The sequence below is a fragment of the Melitaea cinxia genome, chromosome 26, assembly GCF_905220565.1.
Source record: "Melitaea cinxia chromosome 26, ilMelCinx1.1, whole genome shotgun sequence".
NCBI classification, from domain to species: Eukaryota; Metazoa; Arthropoda; class Insecta; order Lepidoptera; family Nymphalidae; genus Melitaea; species Melitaea cinxia.
This window is the reverse complement of record NC_059419.1, coordinates 703,893-730,694: the sequence shown is the minus strand read 5'-3', so window position 1 is coordinate 730,694 and position 26,802 is coordinate 703,893. Positions and strand designations below refer to the sequence as shown.

The 26,802-nt window shown below is 34.1% G+C and overlaps 1 protein-coding gene and 1 long non-coding RNA gene across 2 annotated transcripts in view; one reads left to right on the top strand and one right to left on the bottom strand.

Annotated features, from left to right (window-relative positions):
- LOC123666385 (lysine-specific demethylase lid-like) overlaps positions 1-21,018 on the bottom strand; it is a 46,652-nt gene extending 25,634 nt beyond the window's left edge. The window contains 8 exon segments of the mRNA XM_045600479.1: positions 136-252; positions 624-785; positions 2,951-3,099; positions 3,868-4,069; positions 5,969-6,147; positions 13,397-13,535; positions 15,100-15,177; positions 20,595-21,018. Coding sequence (XP_045456435.1) covers positions 136-252; positions 624-785; positions 2,951-3,099; positions 3,868-4,069; positions 5,969-6,147; positions 13,397-13,535; positions 15,100-15,177; positions 20,595-20,801 — 1,233 coding nt within the window. The 5' untranslated portion in view covers positions 20,802-21,018.
- A 689-nt stretch (positions 21,019-21,707) lies between these two features.
- LOC123666613 lies at positions 21,708-22,497 on the top strand. Its single transcript, XR_006745291.1, has 2 exons — positions 21,708-21,956; positions 22,210-22,497. It is a non-coding gene; the product is annotated as an uncharacterized LOC123666613 (long non-coding RNA).
- Positions 22,498-26,802: the final 4,305 nt, after the last annotated feature.

The following is a 26,802-nucleotide window of genomic DNA, read 5'->3' as shown; positions in this document are numbered from 1 at the left end:
TTTTTTGTTTGCTAGCAAACACAATTATTGTTATCAGTTAAACTTTTTCAGTCTAAAGTTTTAAAGCTCATACTTATTTTAACAGTTCCTATGTGCGGAATTTGTTTCTATCTTTAATTACAAATTGATACTTACATGTACAGGCATATTGAAATAATCCGATTTGAACTGGTCTGCCATTTCGCCAAACTGCTGTAGTGTGTACTCACGAGACGCCTGCTCGAAGCCAAATGCCTCGGTCGGTTTTGACACCTGGATAATGAAAAAAAATTTATATTAGAATGGTAAAGAACTTTGGTTGTTTATATGACAATACTATATACTAAATAAATATATGTATACTATATTTATTTAGTATATGCCTGCAACACCACACAAGCAAGTGCGTTAATGACTCTACCCCTGACCTTGGGATCTCTGGTTACCCTATTTACCACAGGAACACAGCTCTTCGTGACAGTAGAGTGGTGTGTGGCTTCATAGTATATATCTGCCAAACCGCAAGTGACCAATGTGTTGCATTAAGCTCTGATGCTTTTCCTACATGGAGAAAAACACCTATGCCCAGCAGTGGGATGTTTCAAGCTGAAATTGACGTAAGATAATAAGGTAGGGGTTGTTACCTCCTCAGCCAGGCAGACGGGACATCGCCAATCACCCTTAGGAACATCTGCCAGGGGTGGCACGAGACAGAACGTGTGATAGGAGTCGTCACAGCCGTCACACAGCAACATCTGCTCCTCGATATCACCGCGGCCGCACACGTGGCACATGTATTTGGCGAGCTGAAGACATATACATATTATAGTCTATTTCTTCCTTAGTAAATAAACTTATCTTGAATAGATTTTGCAAATTAGTACAGAACATTCTGATTAAAATGTCAGGTAATTGGTCTTTATTAATTAATTAGCTATGCTCTACGGTTTCGCTCGCGTTAATTGAAAGGAAAAAGTATGTACTAAAATTATTTATACCCTATAATCCGTCCTTGGTAACTGGACTAATCAACAAAATTTTTTTAATTCGATCAGTATTTCCAGAGATTTGCATGTTCAAACAAACACTACAGCATTATTTTATTGGTATATATTGAATATTTTATAAATTTGGGATGTGATTATAGAAAATAAAAATAATAACTAAGTAAAGTGCAAATGCAGTCTTATCAATAAAATAGTGATCTTTTATATGTCTGTAGACGAAATATTTATAACATGAAACAAGTCAGCAAACAGAGTAAAAGCTTAAAATACATTTGCTATGTTGTAACAAAGTCCCTTTTAATTTCGTCTTAAACGGCGAAATAAATAATCAAACCAACTTATATACAACATAACCACTTGATATGTAACTTGTTATAATATTAATATCTTGCCTTATCTTCATATATAACAAGATACAACGCAAACAATTTACTAAATTGTTAAGTGGCGCCTACTATATGGAATATCTAGTCTGTAGACTTAATGGATTGTGTAAATTTGAACAGAATTAAAAAGTTGTAATTAAAACAATATATTTGAGTTAACGGAAATCTTGTGACATAAGTTTATGAAATGTGTGGTAAAATATCAGAAATTACTGTGAAAAAAGTTACATTTTTTTTTTTATAAAACCAGGTCGGCAAACAAGCGTAGAGCTCACCTGATGGTAAGCGTAATAATTACCGTAGCCTATAGACACCTGCAACACCAGAAGCATCGCCAACGCGTTGTCGACCCTACCCCCAACCCCCCAGGACCTCTAGTCATCTTACTCACCACAGACCCACAACAATTTGAGGACAGTTGGATTAATAAGTACATTTAAAAGATTGGTGTTTAGATGAGAAGTCTATTTTGGTAAGGGCAGGTAAAATTTAATTTAATTTAGTCAGATATATTTGTTTTTTAAGGTTTTATTGAAACAGTATTTGTTAGTTTCATACAGACCCTTCTCGGCAGAATCTAAACTTCGAATACGAATTCGAGTGCGTCAGTAAAAACTATAATTAATTTATGAAAAAATATTGCATACACAAATGTTTTGCAAAATGACAATTTGTTAATTGTCGAACTGTTTTGTATGAGGAATTACTTGAAATAAAATAATAGTTGAAATCTGATCAGTAGCAATATCCTTATGACTGCGTTTCGAAGTACACTAACATAATTATAATGAGACGATCCCTCTATCCTAATACTCTCCTAAACTGAAAGTAACAGCACATTTCCGTTTACTTATGTATCTAGGAATAATGTGGAAACTAGTTTTTTTTTTTCTATCGATATGAGTGTGCTGTGTAGGTCCAATTCAAGAAAAAGAGAATTGTTGTGGTTTGAGGATGTGCAATGTGACGTGCTGTTGGATTTGTGGTGTGACATGTGAGAAGTGGAGAGTGGAGAGTTGGGAGTGAAGAGTTGGGAGTGAAGAGTGGGGAGTGAAGAGTGAGGAGTGAAGAGTGAGGAGTGAAGAGTGGGGAGTGAAGAGTGGGGAGTGAAGAGTGGGGAGCGAAGAGTGGGGAGTGAAGAGTGGGGAGTCAAGGTGGGGAGTGAAGAGTAAGGAGTGGGGAGTGAAGAGTGGGGAGTGAAGAGAGGGGAGTAAGGAGTGAGGAATGAGAATGGTAACAAAGAGTGGGTAAGTGTAACGAGGAGTGGGAAGTGTAATGAGGAGTAGGAAGTGTAGTGTGTAGGGTGTCGAGTGAAGAGTGGAAAGTGTGAGGATGGTTGTGTGGGTTGTAAGGAGTAGGGAGTGAAGATAGAGTTGTGGAGAGAGGTATGATGTATGGCTAGCGGTATGTAGTTTCTTGCATGCGACGTACTGTGGGGTGTAGTGGTGTGGCGTAGTGTGGTAGTGCGTAGTGTGGTAGTGCGTAGTGTGGCAGTGCGTAGTGTGGTAGTGCGTAGTGTGGTAGTGCGTAGTGTGGTATTGTGGCAGTGCGGTAGTGCGGTAGTGCGGCAGCGCTCACCGGGTCGTCGGGGTGCAGCGGCGGCGGCGCGGGCGTGACGGACACCGTCATGTTGCTGAGGCGGTGCTCGCGCAGGCGCGTGGAGCGCAGCACGCGCGCGCGCGCCCCGCAGCTGCCCGCTTGCGACATCCACTTGTTCTCGCGGGGACCTGCCACACCTTACACTATACAGACCCGTTTCTATATCACACGCATTCAGCCTGTTACACCCCACTGCTGGGCATAGGCATCTTTCTCCATGTAGGAGAAGGAGTGGAGCTTTATCTTTGCTATGATTATCCCGCCATCGGTCGGCTTTTGAAGTTTCAAGGTGGTAGTGGGACTGTGTTATCCCTTAGTCGCCTCTTACGACAACCACGGGAAGAGAGATGGTGGCTATATTCTGTACTGCCGTAACCACACAGCAAATTGGAGCTTAATGCAACACAATGCCCCAGTCCAGGTATTTATGATAGCAACCGGGACCGACGGCTTAACGCGTTCTCCGAGGCACGGTGGTGAGGTCAAATCAACAAGAACAAATCCAAACCGGAAAGATTTATTTGTAAAAAATACGAATATCCATCCCGAGCGGGAATCAAACGAAGCAATTAAGAGCGGGATTAGGAGTCAGGAGCGGGGAGTGGTGTAATGGGAGTTAGGAGTGGGAAGCGGAGATTAGGACGTGAGGAGTATGGAGCAGATAATAATTTCTATATACACAAATATTCTATTGTTCAAAATATACGCTTTAAACTAATTGGCTGATTCTCAAAATAAAAACCTGACTCACTTTACTTGGTCGTCCTCAAATCTATTAAAAACCTCATTATAAATAACTATAAATATTCTGATTTAAGCTATAATATTACAGATAAATTAACAAAAAAGATGACAAATATCTTTGGATATTAGAGATTTGTCTCTATTATACTCACTCCTCCTAGTCTCTCCAGGTTCCTCTTTAATGGGAGTCTTCTTCTCATCGACGGAGGGCAAAGCCCCCTCTGTGTGACTACCCTCGGCCGCCTCGGGCTCCGAGCTCTTGAAACGCCGAGCCGGGGGTGGAGTCGCAGCAGGAGGCTTACTTGACCTCCGATTTAATTTTTCTGGAGTCTGTTCGCCTTTTACTTCGATTTTCTGTTTGGAAAAGGAAATTGTTTTACCCTGTGGGTATTATTCGTATCAGAGCTGCCAATCGCCGACTTTTTTGTTATTTATTATTATTTATTCAGGCAGACAGTAGAAATAACTGATAATTGCCTGTACCTAAAGACATCTCAATCAATCAATCAATCATTACAGCCTATACAGTCCACTGCTGGACATAGGCCTCCACAAGTTTACGCCAAAAACAACGTGAACTCATGTGTTTTGCCCATAGTCACCACCCTGGGCAGGCGGGTTGGTGACCGCAGTACTGGCTTTGTCGCACCGAAGTAGCTGCTGCCCGTCTTCGGCCTGTGTATTTCAAAGCCAGCAGCTATTAGTATGGAAAAGATAAATGATATTTTCTTGACTTTTTCACACATGTATCAATCTGTTCTTAAATTTCCCCTTATTCATCTTATGTTAGAAAACATTCATGATGAAAACATTCAAATGAGTTGAAAAAAATTCAATATGCCATTAATTAAATAATATTTTAATTATAAACTTGCATAAGTACTATTCTTCCTAGTCAAAAAGCAATAGATATTTATGTATGGTTTCATAAGATTTGTATGGCTTCACCAATTTAGGTAATGGCCAATCTCTGACAATCACAAGGCACAATAAAATCAAGATAAAAAACAACACTCAACAAATTCTAAAATTGACCATTGCTGTTGATATGATAATACATCAGTGTGTTACCGCAAGACTTGCAAGATATCAGAGTAATGGTAAGCTCCATACAAAATACAATACTATGACACATAGTAAGAGAAATCTTGGGCATGACTATACCCATTGAATAGACCTGACTCAACTTATGGTCCGGGAGCCAGTGACAGATTTTCATGACCAATGTCCAACCAATCGAAACTTCGTCAAACGCATTCATCACTTCAGCCTATTGCAGTCCACTACTGGACATAGGCCTCCACAAGTTCGCGCCAAAAATAGCGTGAACTCGTAACGTCGACGTATAATCCACCATGTTACTTTATTGTTCCTTCAAGATATTTAGGTAAACTATAATCTTACAAATTTTAAAGTGGGAGAAAATGACTACAAAAACTTTCTTTTTCCGTGCGTGGGAGGCCATTGCCCGCCCCACCCACGGAGTCGCAGTTGACGATCGCGAATTTTCATAAAAGAATTCCTAATGCATTTTACGAAGTTTCAACTGGGAGGAAATAATTGACCAAATTTGTACCTGGCTCCCGGACCATTACTCTTAACTAACTTCAGGTAACTTCATGTAATAATTAAGTTTCAAAAAAGAAAATTAAATTCAACATTTTTCTTATAAACGCCATCATATAATCTATGTTGGGTAAAAATACCAAAAAAATAACTTTATTATTGTTACTACTATTAAATAAACGTCTTACAACTTTACTGCATCCACAAGGATTTACTCCTACTACACACACAACTTATAACCCAAACTATAGGAAACATGGCCTATAAAAATTGTCCATAAGTTTGTTTGCCATGAGCAGGGATTGAACCCACACCAGCCAGCGCTGTAACTGCCCTAATCGTAAACAGTAATTGTTTTTTTTTTTCTATACGACTAGGTCGTCAAACAAGCATATGGCTCACCTGATGGCAAGCTATTAACGTAACCTAAACGTAGCCTGCAACACAGAAGCATCGCAAGCGCGTTGCCGACCCTACCCCCGATTCCCTCCAGGAGCTCTGGACACCTTACTCACCACAGGAAATAGCACTGCTTGAAAGCAGTATTATTTAGCTGTGATCGTCTCTAAGGTCAAGGTACTTCCCCAGCCGTGCTGCTCCAGATTTTGAGTAGGATATTTCCCGATGTGTCCTAACCTTAGTTCAATAAATAAATAATCAATAATTAACTAGAAGCACAAAACTCACCGTTTCTTTGCTATCTCCAGCAGAGCTAACAGCCCCGCTGTTCTTGAACACATCATATGGATACAGGATGCGTTCATAGTGATTCTTTAGTATTGACCCGATGCCTTTCCCCTGGGGGTGACCCATCCGACGAGCTATCTTCGACCATTTCCGTTCTGATGAACATACTTCGAAGCCACCTGGGATTTTTTGAATGGGGAATTTTGCGTTTTTATTTGAAACATACTAGTTTATACGCGTAAGGAAATAGTGACTCATCGCTGTCACTTAGTTATATTGACCAATTGAATAAAGCCTGAAGGGCTGAAGACAGACTTTCTAATTTACTACGATTTCATTGATCCAGGGCATGGTTAAGCTTCGTGAAAGCCTTAAGTCAGTATTTTCTTAACGCGAATAGACTAAATTTACACACGTGGATGTATATTAAGTGGGCGTGATATGATTCCTAATTGTACATTACTGTAAAAAATGATATCTTTGATTTGAAAAATGTATTTCTTACAGTCAAAAGCCAAAATATTAAAATGCACAATTAAAAACCATAATCATATACGACCAAAAAACAAAATATAATAATATATATAATTCTAGTACATGACAAATGCAATATGTATCAAAATTACATAGAATAAGAGATAGCTATACTTAAGAAATTACAATATTATTGCAATTTTGAAACTAGCTTAGTAAGTACAGTCCTCAAACTGACATTTTGTTGAAACTTCAAAACAAACGAACAAATAAAAGTTTCTACAAACTAACCCTTTAAGGAGTAAAACCCTTCAGAAAACAATGAACGAATGCGGGCGTTGCGTCGAATAAACACTTATTTATAACCCTATTACGAAATTGTTTCATTCAAAGTCATAAAATTACCGTTTCATACATAATACTATTAAAATTTCGTCTTATTACTTCCTTTTATAACTTTAATATTCGCTTTGATCAAATATCGCCAACGTTACAATACTATTTGTTATGTTTATAAGATATTTATTTATTTGATAAACATATTAGCTGTCGGACCCGTCTAAATTATCGACATATTTTAGACACTCGATAGTTATTGTTACTCATTGTAGAGAGCGTGGTGAATAAGCTCCGATCCTTCTCCCACATGGAGAAAGAGGCCTTTGTCCAGCAGTGGGATGATATAAGAGTATGATATGATATAATGGTATTAGAACACTAAGCTTTTACTCGCGGCTTCGTTCGCACGAAACGAGGAATAACACTGTTGGTATGTCTGTAGTGCTACTGGCATGCCTCGCTTTTACAAAACTTCTTATCGATGCTCAAAATCTTGACCGTCGTGATATTAATAATTGATAATTCCCGCGTGTGTCCTTTGCGTGTATCCGTGCGTGCCTTTCTCGTAAATTGGCTATCCAATACTTATAAGTATTTTTCAATTAGAACAAAAGTTTCAATTAAATTATCAATACTAATATTATAAGACTATTATTTTGTTTGTTTGTTTTTAACGCGCTATTCGCAACAACTACTGGTTCGAATTGAAAAAACATTTTTGTTTTTAGATAGCATATTTATCGAGATAGGCGAAACCGCGACGCACAACTGGCATTTGATCTAAATAGGCAACAAACGATAGAGTAATGAAATAATTTAATCAATTATGTTCAGTTAATTGGATATTTAATAAAGAGTACTCGTAAAACATTAATCATCCCATTTATTGAAATAATTAATTTTAAATGACTATTAATTGACAAATATTTTTCTTTTGTTTCGAAAACACAAAAGAACTTCAACATTCAGTTATTCTAGCCTTGAAACTATAGTTTAGTCAAAATTTATCGTTATTACTACTAAAACAACTTGCCTATTAACTAAATGTAATTTTAATTAATGTTACATTAAGTAATTACAGAAAGTTAATAACAGTAGATATACTTAACCAAAAAAAAAAAGCCAATAATTAGCTACACGTGTACAGACTAGCATGGGCTTGTTAAAAGTTTATATGTTTTATTATGAATTTAACAAAGTTTATAAGAAACGGAAAACCGAGTACAAAACAGTACCGCGTCTTTCCTCTGGCTTTTTCTCTCCGCCTACACTAGGGACAATAATTTATTTATTGTTATATTTAATAAAGCCGAGGATATAATAGGAAGGTAATGTGTACCGAGACATTAGGATTTAATGTTCGTCGAATATTGTGACTAAGTTAAGATTGCTGGATAACACTGGGTACATTACCTAATTTTGTAATGTAACTAATGTTAAAATGTATATATCTATTTTATTGATTGATATTTTTGCTATCTTAATTTTATTTTATGTTTTAGTTATTTTATGTAGATATTTTTTTTGACGTTCGTTAAGAGGAAAGGGTACCGAAGAGACTTTTCAAGAATAGGTATTTGAATAAAATGTTTCTGTCGTGCTGCATGCCGCTACCGCGCCCCGCGCCATCTCCGCTCCGTTTTTTCTATGTGTGACTGTCGTGTTGTTAGTGTGCGTGCGCCGGCCATTCAGCTATTAATTGTTGACGATATTTGAGTATTCGCATCTTTCGTTTGTGATTGACTACGAATTCATATAGCGCATAGTGCATAGTGCTATTTTTCTGAATTTGGCTTGTTTTATTGAATTTGTTTTGCATCGTATTGCTGTGACTCGGCTTACTATTATTGAATTTCGTAAACTACTTATTATTATGTTTTATTATTTTGACTTGGATACTCTTTGTGACTTGATACATGTCTATATTTTTGTGGGTAATTATCGAAATACTTAGGTACTTTATTTATGAATTAGGTACCTATGTAATTATATGGTTGAGGTGTGTGTAAGAATGGGTAATGAAATACATACATAATTATAGTGTATACATGTAGTACATAGTATAAGTGTAAATATAGTATAGATATGTAATGTAGTAAATACATAGTATAAAATGTTTGTCTTAGTACCTATATAATTTGTAATGTCTCATGTTTGTCGCAGTTATAAATACATAGGTATAGGTTATATGTATTAATTAACATATAATTGCGGCGATATAACAATGGTTAAAAATAATATTATAATTAAAAAGAAAAAAAAAACAAGAAAAGCCGCCTGCGTGAAGAACAACTATTAGAAAGTCAATTGAAAAGGCTAGAACAAGATAAAAATTCAATAATTACACAAAGATAGCTAAATAGATCACAATAATTTCACACATTATATACTATATATACACTAGAGATGCCACGAATATTCGGCAATTATTCGGTATTCGGCTATTCGGCCTCTTTTTTTCGCTATTCGGTATTCGGCCGAATATGGTTAACCATTTGGCCGAATACCGAATAGCGAATAGCAATTTTTTTATTTCCTACTGTTTTTCCGCGACTTCGCCTAAATTATAGCCCATGTCCTTTCTAAGGCTCTAGAGTATCTGTGTACTAAATTTCATTTAAATCGGTTCAGCAGTTTGGGCGTGAAATCGTGATAAACAGATTTACTACTCTCAAAGATATTTATTTAACCAAAAAAGAACTAACAAATTAATATTTAAAATCCACCAGTGGTAAGAAACAAACACAACAAACAAACTGCCAGTTTATTGTCTTCACTATAAATTTCATAATAGTTCCAAATAGGCGATTTCTTATTAAATTGATTCATATTGCTTTTCTCGAACAAACGGTGATATTTCTTATGGTAATCAATCACATTAAATGTTATATTTTAGCATACAGTACGTACGACGCACCAACGATCAACAAATAAAGCAGGTTGTGACACGACCGTGACCTAATCACAAATGAAATTATGAAACAAAACCGCCCGCGCCTACCAAACATATTGGATACTTCAGCGATGCAAGTTTAAACTCGTACGGTGACGAGTTGTGTCTTGTCGTCCGCGAAAAGTACTAAGTGTGGCCGAATATTCGGCTGCTGAATGTTCGGCGCTTCGGCCAAGAGCCTCGCCGAACATTCGGTATTCGGCCAAATTACTATTCGTGGCATCTCTAATATACACTTACAAAAATCATGAAGGCGACTTTTTCAATTATTATTTTATTTATGTTTTTTTAGTTAGGCAAATTACGTAATCGATTGAATTTTTTTAAAGAGTGGTTGATTAACATGACATAACATAAAAATACACTTTATTGTACACCAACAGAAAATAATAATACGTATCAGATTAATTTTTAACCGACTTCCAAAAAAGGAGGAGGTTCTTAATTTGACATCTTAATCGAAATCATCAAAATCGGTACACCCAGTAAAAAGTTAAAATAAAATAAAATAGTCCAGTAAAAACGTATTATTTATATAACTCGAAAAGTTGTTGTTAGATCTCAAATAAACTTAATTGAGACCAAATGACACACACCACCTTTCGATTAAAAAAAATTGTTGAAATCGGTCCACTCAGTCAAAAGTTCTGAAGTAAATCAACATAAAAAAAAAGTTAAATTGAGAGCTTCTTCCTTTTTTGGAAGTCGGTTAAAAATAGAAACCGATTTTACACGTCTATAGAATTCCTAAGTCGACAAGCTTGAACAGTGAAAGATTTAATATAAAAGAAAGAGAAGTGAGAGGGAAATTCAGGAAAGAAGAGCTTTCCTCAGAACAAAGACTGCGTTCATTGGAATCACTAAGAAATTTAAATCGTCGTTTTAGATAAGCAGGTACAACAGGGTTAAAAAGAATAGAGTTAAGTAAGTTGAGAATATACGTATTCCCGCAGTAGGGAATTGGGTGCCACTCAGGGCGTAACTACTGCCGTATCAGCCGTATCAATGATACGGGGCCCCCTATTTAAGGGCCCCTAAGGTGTGTAAGCAAAAATTAGTAAAATATTATCCATAATGTCACTTAATCTTGTGCTTCCTGGAAAAAAGAATAAAAGAACTGTCATACATACCTATAGAGTTTTCACTTCAGAAATGACTGAAGTCTGAAAAGCAATCCCCTTCAAGCGTGCGCCCAATTGTTGATAACATTCTGTATCGTTTATTTCGGGATTCAGTTAATCATTATGAACAATGAATTATTATTTTTTTATATAAGCATGGGGCACACAAGCAGACAAATCCATCTGATTTATAATGGCTACCGCCGCCCATGGCCTTTAGAGAAAAGATGTAGACACTAGACGCTTGAAAACCCCCAAATTTTAGCAAGATCATTCCACACTTTGAATGTACGCGGAAAGAATGCGCACGAAGCTCGCACATTGGTTGCAAACCACTGGTGGATACAATTAGCACCACTAGACTTCTTGACATCGAAAGAATGCAGAACACGACAAACGACACTGCTCATAGTGCACATTACGCATCGCGTGCTCGCACCGTGGAATGCTCGATGGTGCTTTTCCCTCATCGTCAAGAGTTGAATTCGACGCAAAAAGAGTGCAAAGAATTTTCGCTTACTTTTTCGCATAATGTGCCAGAGAGCCTTCAGGTTCGCGCAATTATGGAAGTGTAGACTAAAAAAAGTTACCTTCGACAGCTTTTGTAAGAAACAAAAGGCACGGGTTCCATTTGGAAAGCCCAATAGTCTCTCGCCAATTCTGCTGTGTTTGAACTTTGTCCTAGCGATTTATTACCTGTAAGCCCTAGAGGCAGCGTTGAATCTCTTCTTCAGGTTATGCGCCTGTGAATCCCCCATATAGATGCGGAAGATTCATAGGAATTCACTAATAGTATTGGCCTAACAGACTGAAGCGAACGATCCCCCGCATCTATTGCTGCTGGTCAAGGCTAATAACTCTCCAGCTTGGAACTACAAGCTCTTTAAATTAGCTTAAAATCCGAAATTCAAAACATTCATTCCATTAAAGAACTCATGGAATTATTACTGATAAAATTCAATAGCCTTGCATCCAGTTTTCCGGAGGTACTAACTTGATGTTTTTCAAAACTAAAACTGATAAAAAATTACCTAAGGATTTCGATGGAACAGGAACAGCTACAGCAGACTACACTCACTATTGTCTATTTTAGGAGGAAGTAATAACTTATAATCGATAAATATTTATTTTAATTCAATACAAGCATTTTTTTGTGAGAAATCTTTACCCATCATTTGCCTGCCCCCCCACTAATTTTGATACAGGGCCCCAAGGTTCCCGGGGTTCCAAGGAATGCTACGCCAGTGGTGCCACTTGAGTTTTTTACGCAATTCAGAAATATGATTCTATTTGCGAAGTCCAAATACGAATCGATTCGACCAAATTTAATAATCTGCTCCTCAGTAATGTCAAGAAAACAACTAAGCAATTTTTTACCGATGAAAAAACAGAGGAGGTTCTAAAGTCGCCACCTACCTACATTTATTTATGTTTGACCATGCATAACTTTTTACAGAGTATTCCGAAATTGATAAAAAAAATATATTGGAAAGAGTAAACCCCAAAGTTGTTTTTCGCCTAGGACACGAGGAAGAAGCGCGGCTCGCAGCTTGCTTGGCATAGGCATGGGAAAGAGCAGAGTCCTAATTTTTTAAACTTTCTTATTGTATTTTTTATTAGTTTTACGGTAATAATAATCATAATATACTTTTTTGAAATCCTTGTATTGAGCCCTTTAATTTGATACCAAAAACAAACAACACAGTTATTTACCATAATTATCATTGTTATTTGTTAGCGAAACCCTTCGTTAGCCCAGGTTTGCACAGTGTTACAATAAAAAACGCATATACAAATACGGTTTTATTGTAGTTATGAAAAGAGAAATTATTTAATTTTGTTAATACGAATTTTAGAAAATATCGACTAAAAATGACATCACTAGTGTATCGATATAATTATCGACTATGAGGCATCACTTTGCTAGCGTATATACGTATTGCTTTGACCCTTCCCTCCCCCAGACCTATCCCCCAAAAAGCAAGAAAGGGACAACTGCAGCTCAGACCGTTTTAGGTAGATAATTTTTGACCAAAACAGTGTTTCGTAGTCGACTGTTTTCTCCTCAAAACATGGCAATTTTTTTTTAATTTTTTTTTAGAAAATAAAAAAAGACTTCGGCTATGCCCCTATGTTCTCATTTTTTTGAAAATATGCATATATTTTTTTTAATGAGTGTCTGAAAATGTACAAAAAATTTTGCAATATTTCGAGTTTTTGAAGTCTCCTAATTCCTATGATAATAAGAATATGAAAAAAATCAAAACATAGGGGCATGGTCATGGCAGCAAAGAATTCTATGTCACAAAAATATTTGATCTAGTGTCATTATCCAGGGAGAAAACAGTCGACTACGTTTGTATGGAGAAAGAGCCGGTACCCTTTCCTCTTAAGTGTGTGTAATCACACCTAATGAACTTATAAACGAAATGTAGTGACCTGTGTTTGTAGTGTGTAGACCTCTGTAGAGGTGCATATTAACACAAGGCAGTTACCTAAGTGACGAAAATATAAAAAAAAAGTATATAAAATACAACTCACCAGCTTCCTTTACGATTTTGTGCAACGCGTACAAGTCTAAAGGTTTCCTTTCCACTGTGGGTATCTTGAGAACCGAGCCCTGTAGTTCCCAAAATTTGATGATTTGATCTAGGAAATTCAGCTTTACTCGTGTAATAGCCTGCAATTAATCAAGTAGGATTAATAATACTGTATTACTTTTAAACGTGTGTTGAAAACTAAAATTTCCATACTTTTTTTCAATATAAAAAAATAAATAAAAATATATACATTAAAAACATTAAATAATACAGAAATATAAATATTTTTAACATAAAAAAATAGTTGGTCAAAAAATTTTTTGACAAATATATCTATTACACCTAGACTTCAGATGGGATTGAAACCACAACCTTGGGAGTAGAAATAATAAATTTACTTGCATCTCTGTCACAAACTTTCATTTTGTTCGTAAACGCTAACTCAAAACTACAGTTAGCTTGTTTAAGAGCCATTTCACAAAAATCGGTAACAATCCGCGAAATTGTAATACTTTGACGTCGTTAATCTCAGTGTTGGATGCAATAATGTAATTTATATTCTTGAAATATAATAGAGCAACCTTTGTTGTAATCCATAGTCAGATCAGAATTTTGATTTATATTATGTGTACAAAATTATTAACCTTTTCATCAGCCTCCTCCCTGGGTAAACGGTCGCAATGTATACTTTGAAGTCCTACTTTTCAATAACCTCTACGTTGAAACCATTTTAAAAATATATCATAATATGTGGAATATAATTTTGTTGTCCACTATCATAGATTTTTATTCCATTTGTATCTCTATTAAACGATAAAAAAAATTTAAAGTTACGAATATTTTCCAAATAAGTACAATTTTAAAAGCGATATTTCTCTTAGAAAACTAAGAAATTTTAACGAACTATCTTCATCAAAGTAAACTTACATCATTAAGGAATACAAAAAAAAATAATTAAAAGATGTAATTATTTTTAATACATTTTATATTAAATAATAAAAAGATAGTATATATTGCCACGCATCAAGCCCGGTAAATCAGTCGAGCGCTAGCGCTCTTAGAGGTAAGGTCCACGCCAAATTCTGCGCAGCCGTCTCTTTCGCTCACACGCGCCAAGCGCCTGTTGTTATAGCGGATAAAACGCATTTGATACTTTCATTATATTTATAAATAAAATAAACATATTACGAAAATGACTGTAAAATAATATAATGATAATTTCTGTAAACAAATGTATAATTTAATTTTCCTTTCTCACACTATCAATACAAATAGGCATTTCAATCTGTGTGTCTTGTTATTTGTTAATTAATATGTTTGTCGGTGTCGATGTCATTAAATGCTTTTTTATTCATATCGTAAATATTAGATTCATTCGTAAACTGAAAAAACTAAATCAATTTAAAAAAATTGTTTCATAAAATTGATTTTTTTAATTTTATTTTAAATTTATTGACTGTTGTTATATAACATACTTGAAATTTTTAACAAATTAATTATGTAAAAAACATTTTATACCATAGTTATAATTTTTATTATACATCAGAAAATGATCACGATGGTCTTTTGGTTGTCACACTATACGTACTAGCACAAAGATCGCGCGGCTCGTACGACTCGCGCGATGCAACCGAATTTACCTAAACTTGCAGAGCGTAAAATTGTGAAATGGCTCTTAAATCTCTTTCATAGTATATATTTTACCTCTAATTCATTTAGCCTTTGTATTCTGGGCGTGAAGCGTAATCTGTCCACGTCCACTGCAAACGGTGGCTGCCAATGCTACAACAAAAAATTGTATGTTACAACAATGCAGTTCTTTCTAATAATAACTTAAGAGATAACTGTAAAAATATCTTTACGTCTTCTATTGAATCTCACATTACAAAATATTTCTCATTTAGGACTTAACTTTTAAAATGATATACAAAAACACAACTTGCTATCGTTTTTTAAGCTAATTTCACAGAAGTATGACAAATCATTTCGAAGAAAAAAAAATTAAGTGCAAATAGTATCCAACACTATTATTTCTTAAAAGTTATAATACCCATGCGAATAATTCGAACTAAATAAGTATAATAATTGTCAATCATGTTGACGTTGTTTCAAAATGAAAGCCGTCATATATGTATTAATTAATTAATTTACAAAAACAAAAGCAATAATATTTTTTTTTTTTGTTGTTGATGCCGGTAGAACAAGCAATTATGTATGTAATAAGTAATATGGCTAAGCAAAAAGTATTTATAAATAAAAAGTAATTTAAAGCATAATGTGTGCACCTTATTACTAATTGTATAATAACTTAAAAATTATTGATAGTAAAGTATTTATAGAAAATTTAATATTATCTTAACTTATAAAAAGAAATAGGAAATAGATCAATAATACAAATAGATATCAAAAAAAGTATACCTATTGCATAATTTAATTGAAGACAAAGTTGTACTTTTAATATTTTTGTACACTATTTTATTTATTAACTAATTATATCTGGGGAGACCCACAAGGACTGCACAAACACTCAGACCACGGAGAGAGACAGACTCGGAGAGCACGTTAAGCCATCGGTCCCGGTTGTTATCATGTACACCTGATAGCAATTGTTACTAATAGTAGGGAATATATCCGCCAACCCACGTGGGCCTATGCCCAGTAGTGGGATATTACAGGCTGAAGCGTAATTATATCTGTATAATACTAACATTAGTAGGGGGTAGGTTTAGGTACTATTTATTCACTTCTTACATGAAGATTAAACACGATTTTTTTTTGTGATTGATTGATATTGAAACTATCAATTTTAAATATTCTTTCACCATAATCTGTATAACTAAAACATACATAGCCTATAAATACATAATGATATACATAATTATCTAATATATAAAATTCTCGTGTCGCGGTGTTTGTAGTTAAGCTCCTCCGAAACGGCTTAACCGATTCTCATGAAATTTTGTGTGCATATTGGGTTGGTCTGAGAATCGAACAACGTCTATTTTTCATGCCCCTAAATGTTAAGGGTAATCCACCCCAATTTTTATTTTTTATTTTTAGATAAATTATTTATTATTTATTTTATTATGATTTGGCATTGAAAAATACATACAACCCTAAATTTTCACCCTTCAACCACCAACCAATTTTTAAATAGCGTTTAGCGGCAAGACAACGTTTGCCGAGTCAGCTAGTAAATATATAAATATCTCATAACATTCACACACGTGTGGTTGGCTGTTGTAAGCAACTTAATGGTTGCGTTAGAGGTAACAGCCGACAACTAAGCTTTTTTTTGATAGATATACATGGAAATAATATATATATATATATATATAAAATATTACATACACCCAGACTCAGGGGGAAATCGAACCCACAACCCACGAGCAGAAAGCAGGGCCACTACAAACTGCTTCAACGGGCTTGTCAGACCTGATGACCATCATTTATTTGATATATCGCAAGAAACTGTGACACCTAATAATATATTAATAAATTCGTTTTCCTGTTACGCCTGTACAGCTACGCTATTAAAATAATATACATAATCACATGATGCACTACATATTTGAATTCTGTCCGTTATGTTATTCAGATTACATGGTAAGGTAAGGTAAGTAAGTCAACATATATTTAGACAGACGTAGAGGATAATTTTTTATCGTATATTTTAAACATTTTTTAATATCATATCGAAAATCGACCGTTCCAGCGGGAATCGAACCCGCGTCTCCGATTGACCGTGTCGGTGCTCTAGCCAATTAAGCTATGGAACGATGTACCCGCTACATCGATTTTTTTTACATGAGGACTTTATTTTCGGTTCTAAGCGACCGTGGACCGTATATTTTAAGTTAATACTGTAATATAGTTGATATATCTTTGTCTGAATGACTTTGTTCTGTTAAAAGTTGATAGTAAAAATTAAATTATTAAACTTTATTTAGTATTAAAACCTTCCATGGGCCTTAAGGAACATACAAAGAAATAAATTAGCCAAATTGGTCAAGCCATTCTCGAGTTATGCGCTTAGCAACATTCATTTTTATTTATCAGATTAGGTATTTATAAATTATTATTGGTTTAAGAATAAATATTTAAATATAGAGATTTCGGGATAATAGGCCCGCTACTAAGACAATGCATTTACATAAATTAATAATTATAGGTTTTGTTTGTACAAACATTTGTAAAAAAAAAAAATTATTATTATTCTTGGGCTTAATGGCTTTCAGTTGTGCCAGGGGGCACTGTCGATCTCGCCAATGTCACGTGGGATAGAAAAGACACGAAGGATAAATATTTGACAAGTGACAATTTTTTTTTTTTTTTTGACTAAAGACATCTAATGTTTCACAGCTAGGCAACATTTTGTATTGGAAAATTAAATACTTCCATCATTTACATTTCATGTGCAAAACTAGTTAAGACTATGTAAACTAAAGTTATAATAAAAACTCTGTACTAGCTCCTCTCCTCTATAACTGTACATTTTTTGTCGGAGATGAAAAGATACGTACATTTTTGGCACGTAAACATATTTGCATCACACTAAATATAAACATCATACATTTACACACAAGAAGATAAGTTTTACTTAATAACATATCAAAGCATTTTATCATGACTATTTGAGAACAAAATATGTTCAAAATATATTCATATTTAAATACAGTTAGTACCTTTGTAGCTTTTCGAATTAGTTTTTCTTATAATTCAAAGCTAAATGGGATACATTAACCATTTTACTGTTTATCGTTGGAAATTTTGTGTTTTTGATGATGATCATGAGGCCTTATGCAGGACTTAGGGGCCTTAAAAAGACCAACTATATCTTCCATTCCTCTTCCCTATATTTGGGGTCGGCTCTCATCATATTCTGGCGCCAGGTAAGACTATCTTGGATTATCCCTACATCTAAGTTTGCCCACGCCCTATCTTTGTGGTTGTGCAACACGTGGCCTGCCGTCTTTCACTATCCGTTTTTGTGTAGGGTTAAAAAGACCAACAACAAACATACTAAATATTCCAATTACATATAAACCATGCTTAGTGTTTACATAAGTTAATTTATAAAAATAATTCGAATTTCACACTTTTTAAAAGTTTTAAAGATATGTATCTACTTATAAGAAAAGAATATTAATGCTTAAAAAAGCTTAATACTTGTATTGGTTTCAAGTAAGTTAAAGGATTCTGTATTTTTTTTTTCATGTTTTACTAATAATACAGACAAAACCTTTCTAACAGATCACCAGTAATATACACACAGATTAAGTGATAGCACTACTTACACCAATTAAGTTAATGAAAAATTAACCAAACGCTGACGAGAGTGACGACACAACTTTTTGGCAATATTTTTGACATACCACCTAAGTGCACTTTTTAAGTTTATATAAGAAATCATTTTGAAAACTAACAGAATAGAAATATGAACAGTATAATTCTCTATACTAATAATGGAGCCAGTTTTTTTATTTGGTTATACTGAAGAAACTACTGAACCCACCAGAATAATACTTATACCATAAGATGTAGCGTGTTTCGGCGAAGGTTTTAATAGAAGATATGTTGGTGATTACTTAACGTGTAAAAAAATATGGACAGACAGAGGTTGCTAGTAACAAATAAATCAAATCATGATTTATTATATGTTGTATAGATTAATAATAATACAATAAAAATAGGCTTAAAGTAATGATTAAGATATTATGGTACTGTTTCATCGGTTTTGGATAAATTTTATCCTGCATATAAGTTACAAATAGTCTTTAACAGCATGAGGTAAAATAGGAAATTAAGATCTGTTTCCCCTAAATTAATAAACTAAAACTTAGATTCACATATGAAATCACATTTTCACATTAGAAATATCTCGTAAACTCAAATTTGATGGTGAAGAATATATATGTAAAACTTTTATCAATCGAATACAGTCATACATCAAATAGTTCCACAACAGGTAAATCACTGTACCAAATGCACTGTACAAGCAAAATTGATTTTGATGACTAATAGCATAGAAATATTAAATGTATTTATAACAAATCAAATCACAATTTATTATATATAGTAAAGAGATATAGGCTTGAATGAATAATTAAAGCGATTAATGTTCCCTAAGCATGGTGTGTTCATTTTATAAATAATACCAATAATGCTTATGTCAAGAATTTAAGTTACACTAAGCAATATATTTAACCTATCATTACTAAATAAACTCATAATGAATATAGTATAATTAGTTTTATAACATTTTCCACTATCATAAATATTATGTACTAATAATTTTAAACTAGGAATTCCCAACCCATATAGAAATACAAAATGTAAAACCCAAACATTTCGCATTGTAACAATTAAACCAATCATTTAACTATAACTATGTAAGTAATTTAAAGAGTTTAGTTTCGAATGACAAAGGTATATTTTTATCTTTAGGTTAATCTTATAAATTTATTACTTTTAAAACTATATGGTCATGTATGTTAGATGTCTGTTTATTTAGATCTCTTAAAACATAATTATTATGAAATTTATATATATGTGTATTCTTACATTGAAGCCTATTGTCACTGTATTTCATTCACTAAGTAAGGTGACCTCATGGTGTTAGACAGACTTACACAATCATATAAGCGATTTCATTACTGCAAATCGATTTTTACTTTAGAATATAATGTATATTAAATGAAACAATGAAATATATAAATACATTTTTTTTTTCGTTATAAATATTTTTTTTTACTAATCCATCAGATCAGTAGTTAATGACGAAAAAATAAACGCCATATTACGTGTTAAATTGTACGTAGTTCGGTTTATTCGAAATATTGTGGCAAAATAGTTATTTTTTATCTAAACTATCGTAGGCAGAGGGCACGACACAAAATGGCAACCAGCCTACACCAACAATATGCGAATGCATTCGACGATAATTATATGCGCTTTTGAGCCAAATGTGCATTCGCAGGCAACTCGAACACATATTATTTGTGGTTTAACGATTAAATTAATACTAAGGGTATATATAAATTCGTCAAAAATGTATCCACGGTTGCATCACAAGGCATTCTAAGCTAATAAATTTTGGGTTAGAAAACCCCAATACGACATAGTTTTGCAAAATGAGAACAAGTTTTTAGGGCAGAAGCATTACGTTGCATCGATTTATGACAAAGGAAATAACTTACGGCAGGTGGTTTTATTTTGCATATCCCCGACTTCTCAGCAATGGGCCTTATTTTGCTGATGTACGCCAGGGGATCTAGGAACTCTTCGGGTGTGGGCTCGAAGACAGGGGCCTCGGGGGGCACGGTGAATGTAAAATTATCAGGTTTCATGGGGGACGCCGAGTCCCCCATACTAACTTCGACATTAGCTTCGTCACATTTTCCCATTTTTGAGAAAAAAACCTATGCAGTCCTCACAAATTTAACTATAATTAACACTTTAACATCATCTAACGTTAAGGAATGAATAAAGCACGTCCACAAAGAAAAAGTAGTATGAAAATTTGCCTTTCCATAAGGAATCTCGAAAAGATAATAATTGAAATTATCACCAACAAATAACAGAGTTCACTTGCACGTCCGCCATGCGAAATTGAACTTTCGAAACTCCGGTGTTGCCACATTAAATATAGAGTATTACGTTTTTTTGACGAATGTATGTAAAGAGCATTTAACAATACAGATAAGAAATTGTAATTTAAAATCGATGTATATCTATGTATGTTAAGTAGAATTTTAATAAAAAAAATAATTAGTTACATTTAAAGTGTATCTAAATTCATAACAGGTATAAATAAAAAGAAAATAAATATTCTGCTGTAATCTGCAACAAAATACACATCATAATTCTAAAGAACTTAATTAAAATTAATGTTCAGCTACTTGCTACTAGGTCTTTTCTTTATTAAATATTGTCTTCTCTTTAAGAATCAGATCTATTTATTAATATACTTGTTTGAAAAAAATATTTAATTAGGCATATGATTACCAGAACGTGATTATCCGATTTGATTAAACGTTTCAAAATAACAATATGTTAATAATAATGCTTTTTCAGTATTTAGTAAAAAAAGTTCTGAATTATATGGATCTGGTTTTTTTTATGTGAATGAATATATAAAAATTTTAATTAAAATTCTTGTTTGATTTTGTAAAGAAGACAATAATGGAAAACTTTTATAAATTTTATTTAAGATTAGTATAGTTTTGCAATTATTATTATTATTATATTCTGGGTTACCAGAAAAATAAAAAACTGACATCTATAACAAACTTCACAAATGCGCAGACTCGAATGCAATCGATGAACACATCCGTCATACTCCGCCATTTGCGAAAGAAAGGTCGATCGCTGCTCTGCAGCGCAAGTGTCATCGGTTCGACTATGTCGAGTGTTTGAAAAAAATATTTATTTTTTGGAAAACTGTGAACTCAGTGCTGTCATTTAAACAGTTAAAATGATTGTGAGATATTTGGTCTTTCTGTGCTTTGGAGTTTTGGTGGCTTCGGCACACAATGACGAGGGAAACAACGACAATGAAGGTAATATTTAGATAGCCTTCTTATTAGTAACTTATAAATAAAATATAATCGGTTCCTAAAATATTTAAATGATTATAAAATTTTACAGAGAACATTTTTGTTCTTATTTTAGTTTGAGACAAGTATTTATACTAAAGTGTCAACAAAGTTTTGCGGCAATTCGTAATATTTTAGTTTTAAGATATTAATATTGTGTTAGCGTAGGGATGCGCCGGGCGATATTTTTGTATCGGAACTTTCGAAACTGTCTCAGATAATACGGTGCGATTGGTGTAAGAAACTGGTCGTGTAGGTGTGAGGCGAACCGGCCTGACCACTTCTGATGCACACACGGCTACCTTCCCTCAGGTGGGCGTGCGCGAGATTTGCAGTTGATTCACGATCGTAGTTTTACAGAATTGCATACACGTTTAAACAACCACCAAATAATTTTATTATATTGTACTTTACAATCTTTAAAGTTGGTAAAAGGTATTGATACATTGCAATGTATTGTAATACATGTTTATGTACTTTCTTTGTAATACATGTATTTCAATGTATATGTACTTTCGTATCTTTTATTGTATTTTAATCTCTTATATAAGTTATCAATCAAACATTTACATGACGGTAAAGCTTTAGATTAGGTAAAACCGAATTTCGGGACCGTGGGGGGATGGGGGGGGAGAGGGTGGGGAACGCTACCCCTGGTACCACTGTCACACCTCGGAACCCCATGGTTATGGAGATATCCATGGTTAAAGTTTTGAGGTTAGAAGAAGAATTTCGAAAGTTAGAGGAACGCTTGGCTCCGGCGCTGCGGGAAGTGCAGCCCTTCCGCCCTTGCGTGCGAAAGCACGCTCACTCATGCTCCGTTCCGCAGCGGAGGCTGGTCGCCGAAGGCGACCAGCCTCAGCCGCTCCTCTACGCATTCGTTCGCGCGCTTTCGCACGGCGGGCGAGGGCTGCCCTCCCTCCGCGCCTCCGCGGCACAAAAAAAAACACTCTAGGGGTAGGACAGACCAAGACCACGTGGACAGTGGGGTGCTCCGATTCGGTTTTGGGTATTTTTCGAATTTCTAAACCTATATTCTAGCACGCAATGTTACTAATTTTATTAGAATATTATGTCTGACGCGTTATTTTGTTTAAAAAATGTCGATTTGTCAGTCGTTAAGCGTCAGTTCGTATCGTTTGTTGATCTTGCAATCGAGATCGTTTTTACGTAAATTTGTTCGAAAATAAAATGTGAAAGTTGGTGAATGGAGCATATGAGTGCACTTCCCGCTGCACCGGAGTTAAGGTGGAGTCAGACACGGAGCTCTAAGGTATTGTAATATCTCTGAATCACGTAAAGTTAACCCCAAAACTTCAAACACGATATCTTCGAAACCACGGGGTTTACGCGAAACGCACACTACGGGGGGCTAAAAAACCCACCCTCCCCACCACCCTTTACCCTCCCACCCCCATTTCACCCCATAAATTGGAGGCCACTTAACTAACGATGACCAATTCTTCTTCTAACCTCAAAACTTTAACCATCGACATCTCCATAACCATGGGGTTCCGAGGTGTGATAGTGGTACAAGGGGTAGTGTTCCCCACCCTCCCCTCCCCCATCCCCCCACGGTCCCGAAATTCGGTTTTACCTAATCTAGATCTTAGCCTAAACCCAAATAGAAAAAAATATTTAAAGTAGTGCATTTAATTTATAACTTCCTAAGAGCATAATTTTCTTACTACAGCATAACATTATAGCTTTTAAATATTATAACGTGTTTCGCAGGATGTTTGACGAGTTAATGTGGGATCAATTATGATGTTAGTGTGAAAACTGAAATATAATTTGAGGGAAACTATGAAATGTAGAGTTTTGTCTGTTAATGTATTGTGTAAACTATTTTCTTGTTTGTCCGTTGTTAATGTTGTCTTATTGTTTTGTGTCTTAATGTTTTGTTATTTGTAAACAAGAAAGGAAGAGATAAGGATTTGTTATATATTAAAATATATATATTTTTTAGGGGTTTTTTATTTTTACTTTTTGCCATTAATTTTTTTTAATATGTTTTTTTGTGAGTCACCACTATATTTGTTTTTAGTGTTCATAGTTTGTCACTTTAAATAAAATATGGAGATTTCTGAAAAAAAAAATGAATGTATGCTTTTGGATACTAAATAATTCTCATATACTCATTAAAAACAACTTATTAGGATGATCATAACTGAATTTTAAAAAAAAGTACAAAATAATAAATAAGATTTCTATTCTTTAAAAAAATTGAAACTAAAACTTGACACACAGAAGTTTTATTAAATTTTTAAGTAACACATATTGCTTTTATTCTCATAATTACCAGTAAAAGTTAAATCAAGTATTTTTTCTAACATCTATCCCTATATTTTGATTATTTTTCTTATTCATATTTTCAGTTGACATTAAAAAATCGGAAATCGCGAAAAATCACACACACAAATTTTTTAATAAGTTGGCACACTAGCAACTGTTATATTTAAAAAAAATTCGCTACCCGCTTCCGAGCCGAATCAATTGCAATTTACAATTGTACCTGACAATTACAATTGTTCGCTTACAAGTACCATCGATTGCGTTTACGTCACTGAGGCATATTCTTGAATTTTTTTTAGTGTTCGTTAATAGGCGTGATTTAGGGTTCAACAGACTATTTGAACTCACTGTCAAATAACCCTCGAAACAAAATACGTGTCATAGGCGAAATAATCCGTGATATATTGGCATTATTGAAAATCGGTAATTGAAATGATTGATCAAAAGAAAACTAAAAAAAGCACAAAATTGGTAAGCATTAATTTTTCTCCAATTGCTGTTTTTAACCGACTTCAAAAAAGGAGGAGGTTATTCAAATCGACCGTATATAATATATAATCGTATATATAATATATATGTTTTTAATGTAAGTACGGGGGGATAACTTCGTTGTTTATGAACCGATTTTGATAATTCTTGGGTACAAGAATTCGACCGCCAGGTGTTTTTTGTCTAGAGCTGAAATAAACTATAGTAAATAACACCAAGTTACGCTCGTAATCCATCCATTATGACGACAAATAGAATATTTAAAATTTGTGAGTACCTCATATTTCGACAAACACAGTAATTATCTCGTAGTATTTAATAAGAGTGTTAGGTACAATAAAAGCTTAAAAAGTTATGTGTAACAACAGTTAATTGTTTTTCTGAATAAAAATATTTTTTTAATTTAAAATAACATTTAACTTGTAACTATGACAGAAAATAGTGCCTGTAACCATAGAAGCTAAAAACTTATATCTACCAAAATATAAATTTTCGTAATTAGCCATTAGTCATTAATCAATATAAAATTTAATGAAACGTCCGTCTGTTGTGAAACTTACTCAGCACAATCGTGTATCGATGACATCACGATAACTATTCACGCTTCTATTAATTGATGATCTATCATTCAATGCGCTTAGTCTATTGATTTGCTTTGTTTAATATTTAATATTGATGGCGGATTTGTATTCAGGGTACTACGATTCAATATTTATAACGATACCTTTGTTAGATCAATGCTGCTCGATACCTCTGCATTAACGTGTATCTCAAGAATAATATACTTATAGTTTTTGAATTAGAACTAGTGTTAAATACTTTTGTATTAGTCGAAGTAAAAAGGCTAATTTTTGGCACAAATTGTATAGTAATAGTCCAGGATCCACTCTTGGAAAATCAGCTTGATATTAGGAAGAAGTGGTATAAATTGACCGTAGATCCTGGACTACATATAATATTCATTTAATACATAAGTATTTAATATATCTAGAATAACTCATCAGAAACTAAAGGAGCTTCGGAAAGAAGCCAAAAAAATAGAGAAAAATATCCAGGGATGGATGAAAAACTACTAATAAAAACGAAGAATTGTTTGGTATATTTTTATGGTATTAATATTAATAAATTACGTAGGTCGTAACCATAGCTACGAAAGCGATTCGTGCTTGGCAACTTTTTCTAATTCTAGCCGAGCCCATCCTTTTAGGTGGATAGCATTTTGGGCACAGTAACGTGACTGAATTAATTGGATATTTGCATAATTAAGTTCTTAAAATGTGGGCGGACGAAACGCTCTTCGTTAATCTATCCTGTTATCCTCTCAATAGAGCAGTTTTAAGGAAATTCTTTGGTACCTTTTGTAATCACGTTCACTATAGACCGCACTTTTTTAACGGGAGTTTGCGGTTCGAAGATTTGTTATGGCGTAATTAATTTATAAAATTAAAATATCATCGGTTTGGTATTATCTCTTGATTTAGGGTTTTTGAAAATAATTTGCAGTAATTGTTTGAAGATAGTAGGGAAAAAAAAGAATGAGAAACCAACATGCAGTGAAGCAGTAATGCGAATTTAGTTTTAAGCGTTCTTTTTTTCCTTTTTAGGAAAGATTTATCAGCTTGAATACATAATATACTGAATACAATAGGCAGTATTGTTTGTAACAGTAAAATACAATAAGACCTTATTACAAAAATTAGTACTACAGGATGACGCAATAGACCGTTATCCGTTAATATTTCAAAAATATATATTTAACTAGCTGTGCCCGCGACTCCGCCCGCGCGGAATTTAACAAAAAGTTTTTCAGTTCGCAGAGTTATAAAATAAATAAATTTCTAAAATGAAAGTAGGCTAAATTACTCCTTATTACATCAGCTATCAGCCAGTGAAAATCCCGTGAAAATCGGCCCAGCCGTTTCAGAGATTGGCCGGAACAAACAGACAAACAGACAGACGGACAAAAATTGGGAAAAAATGGTATTTTATTGTATGTACTGTGTACATCCATATCCATTTAGTAAGA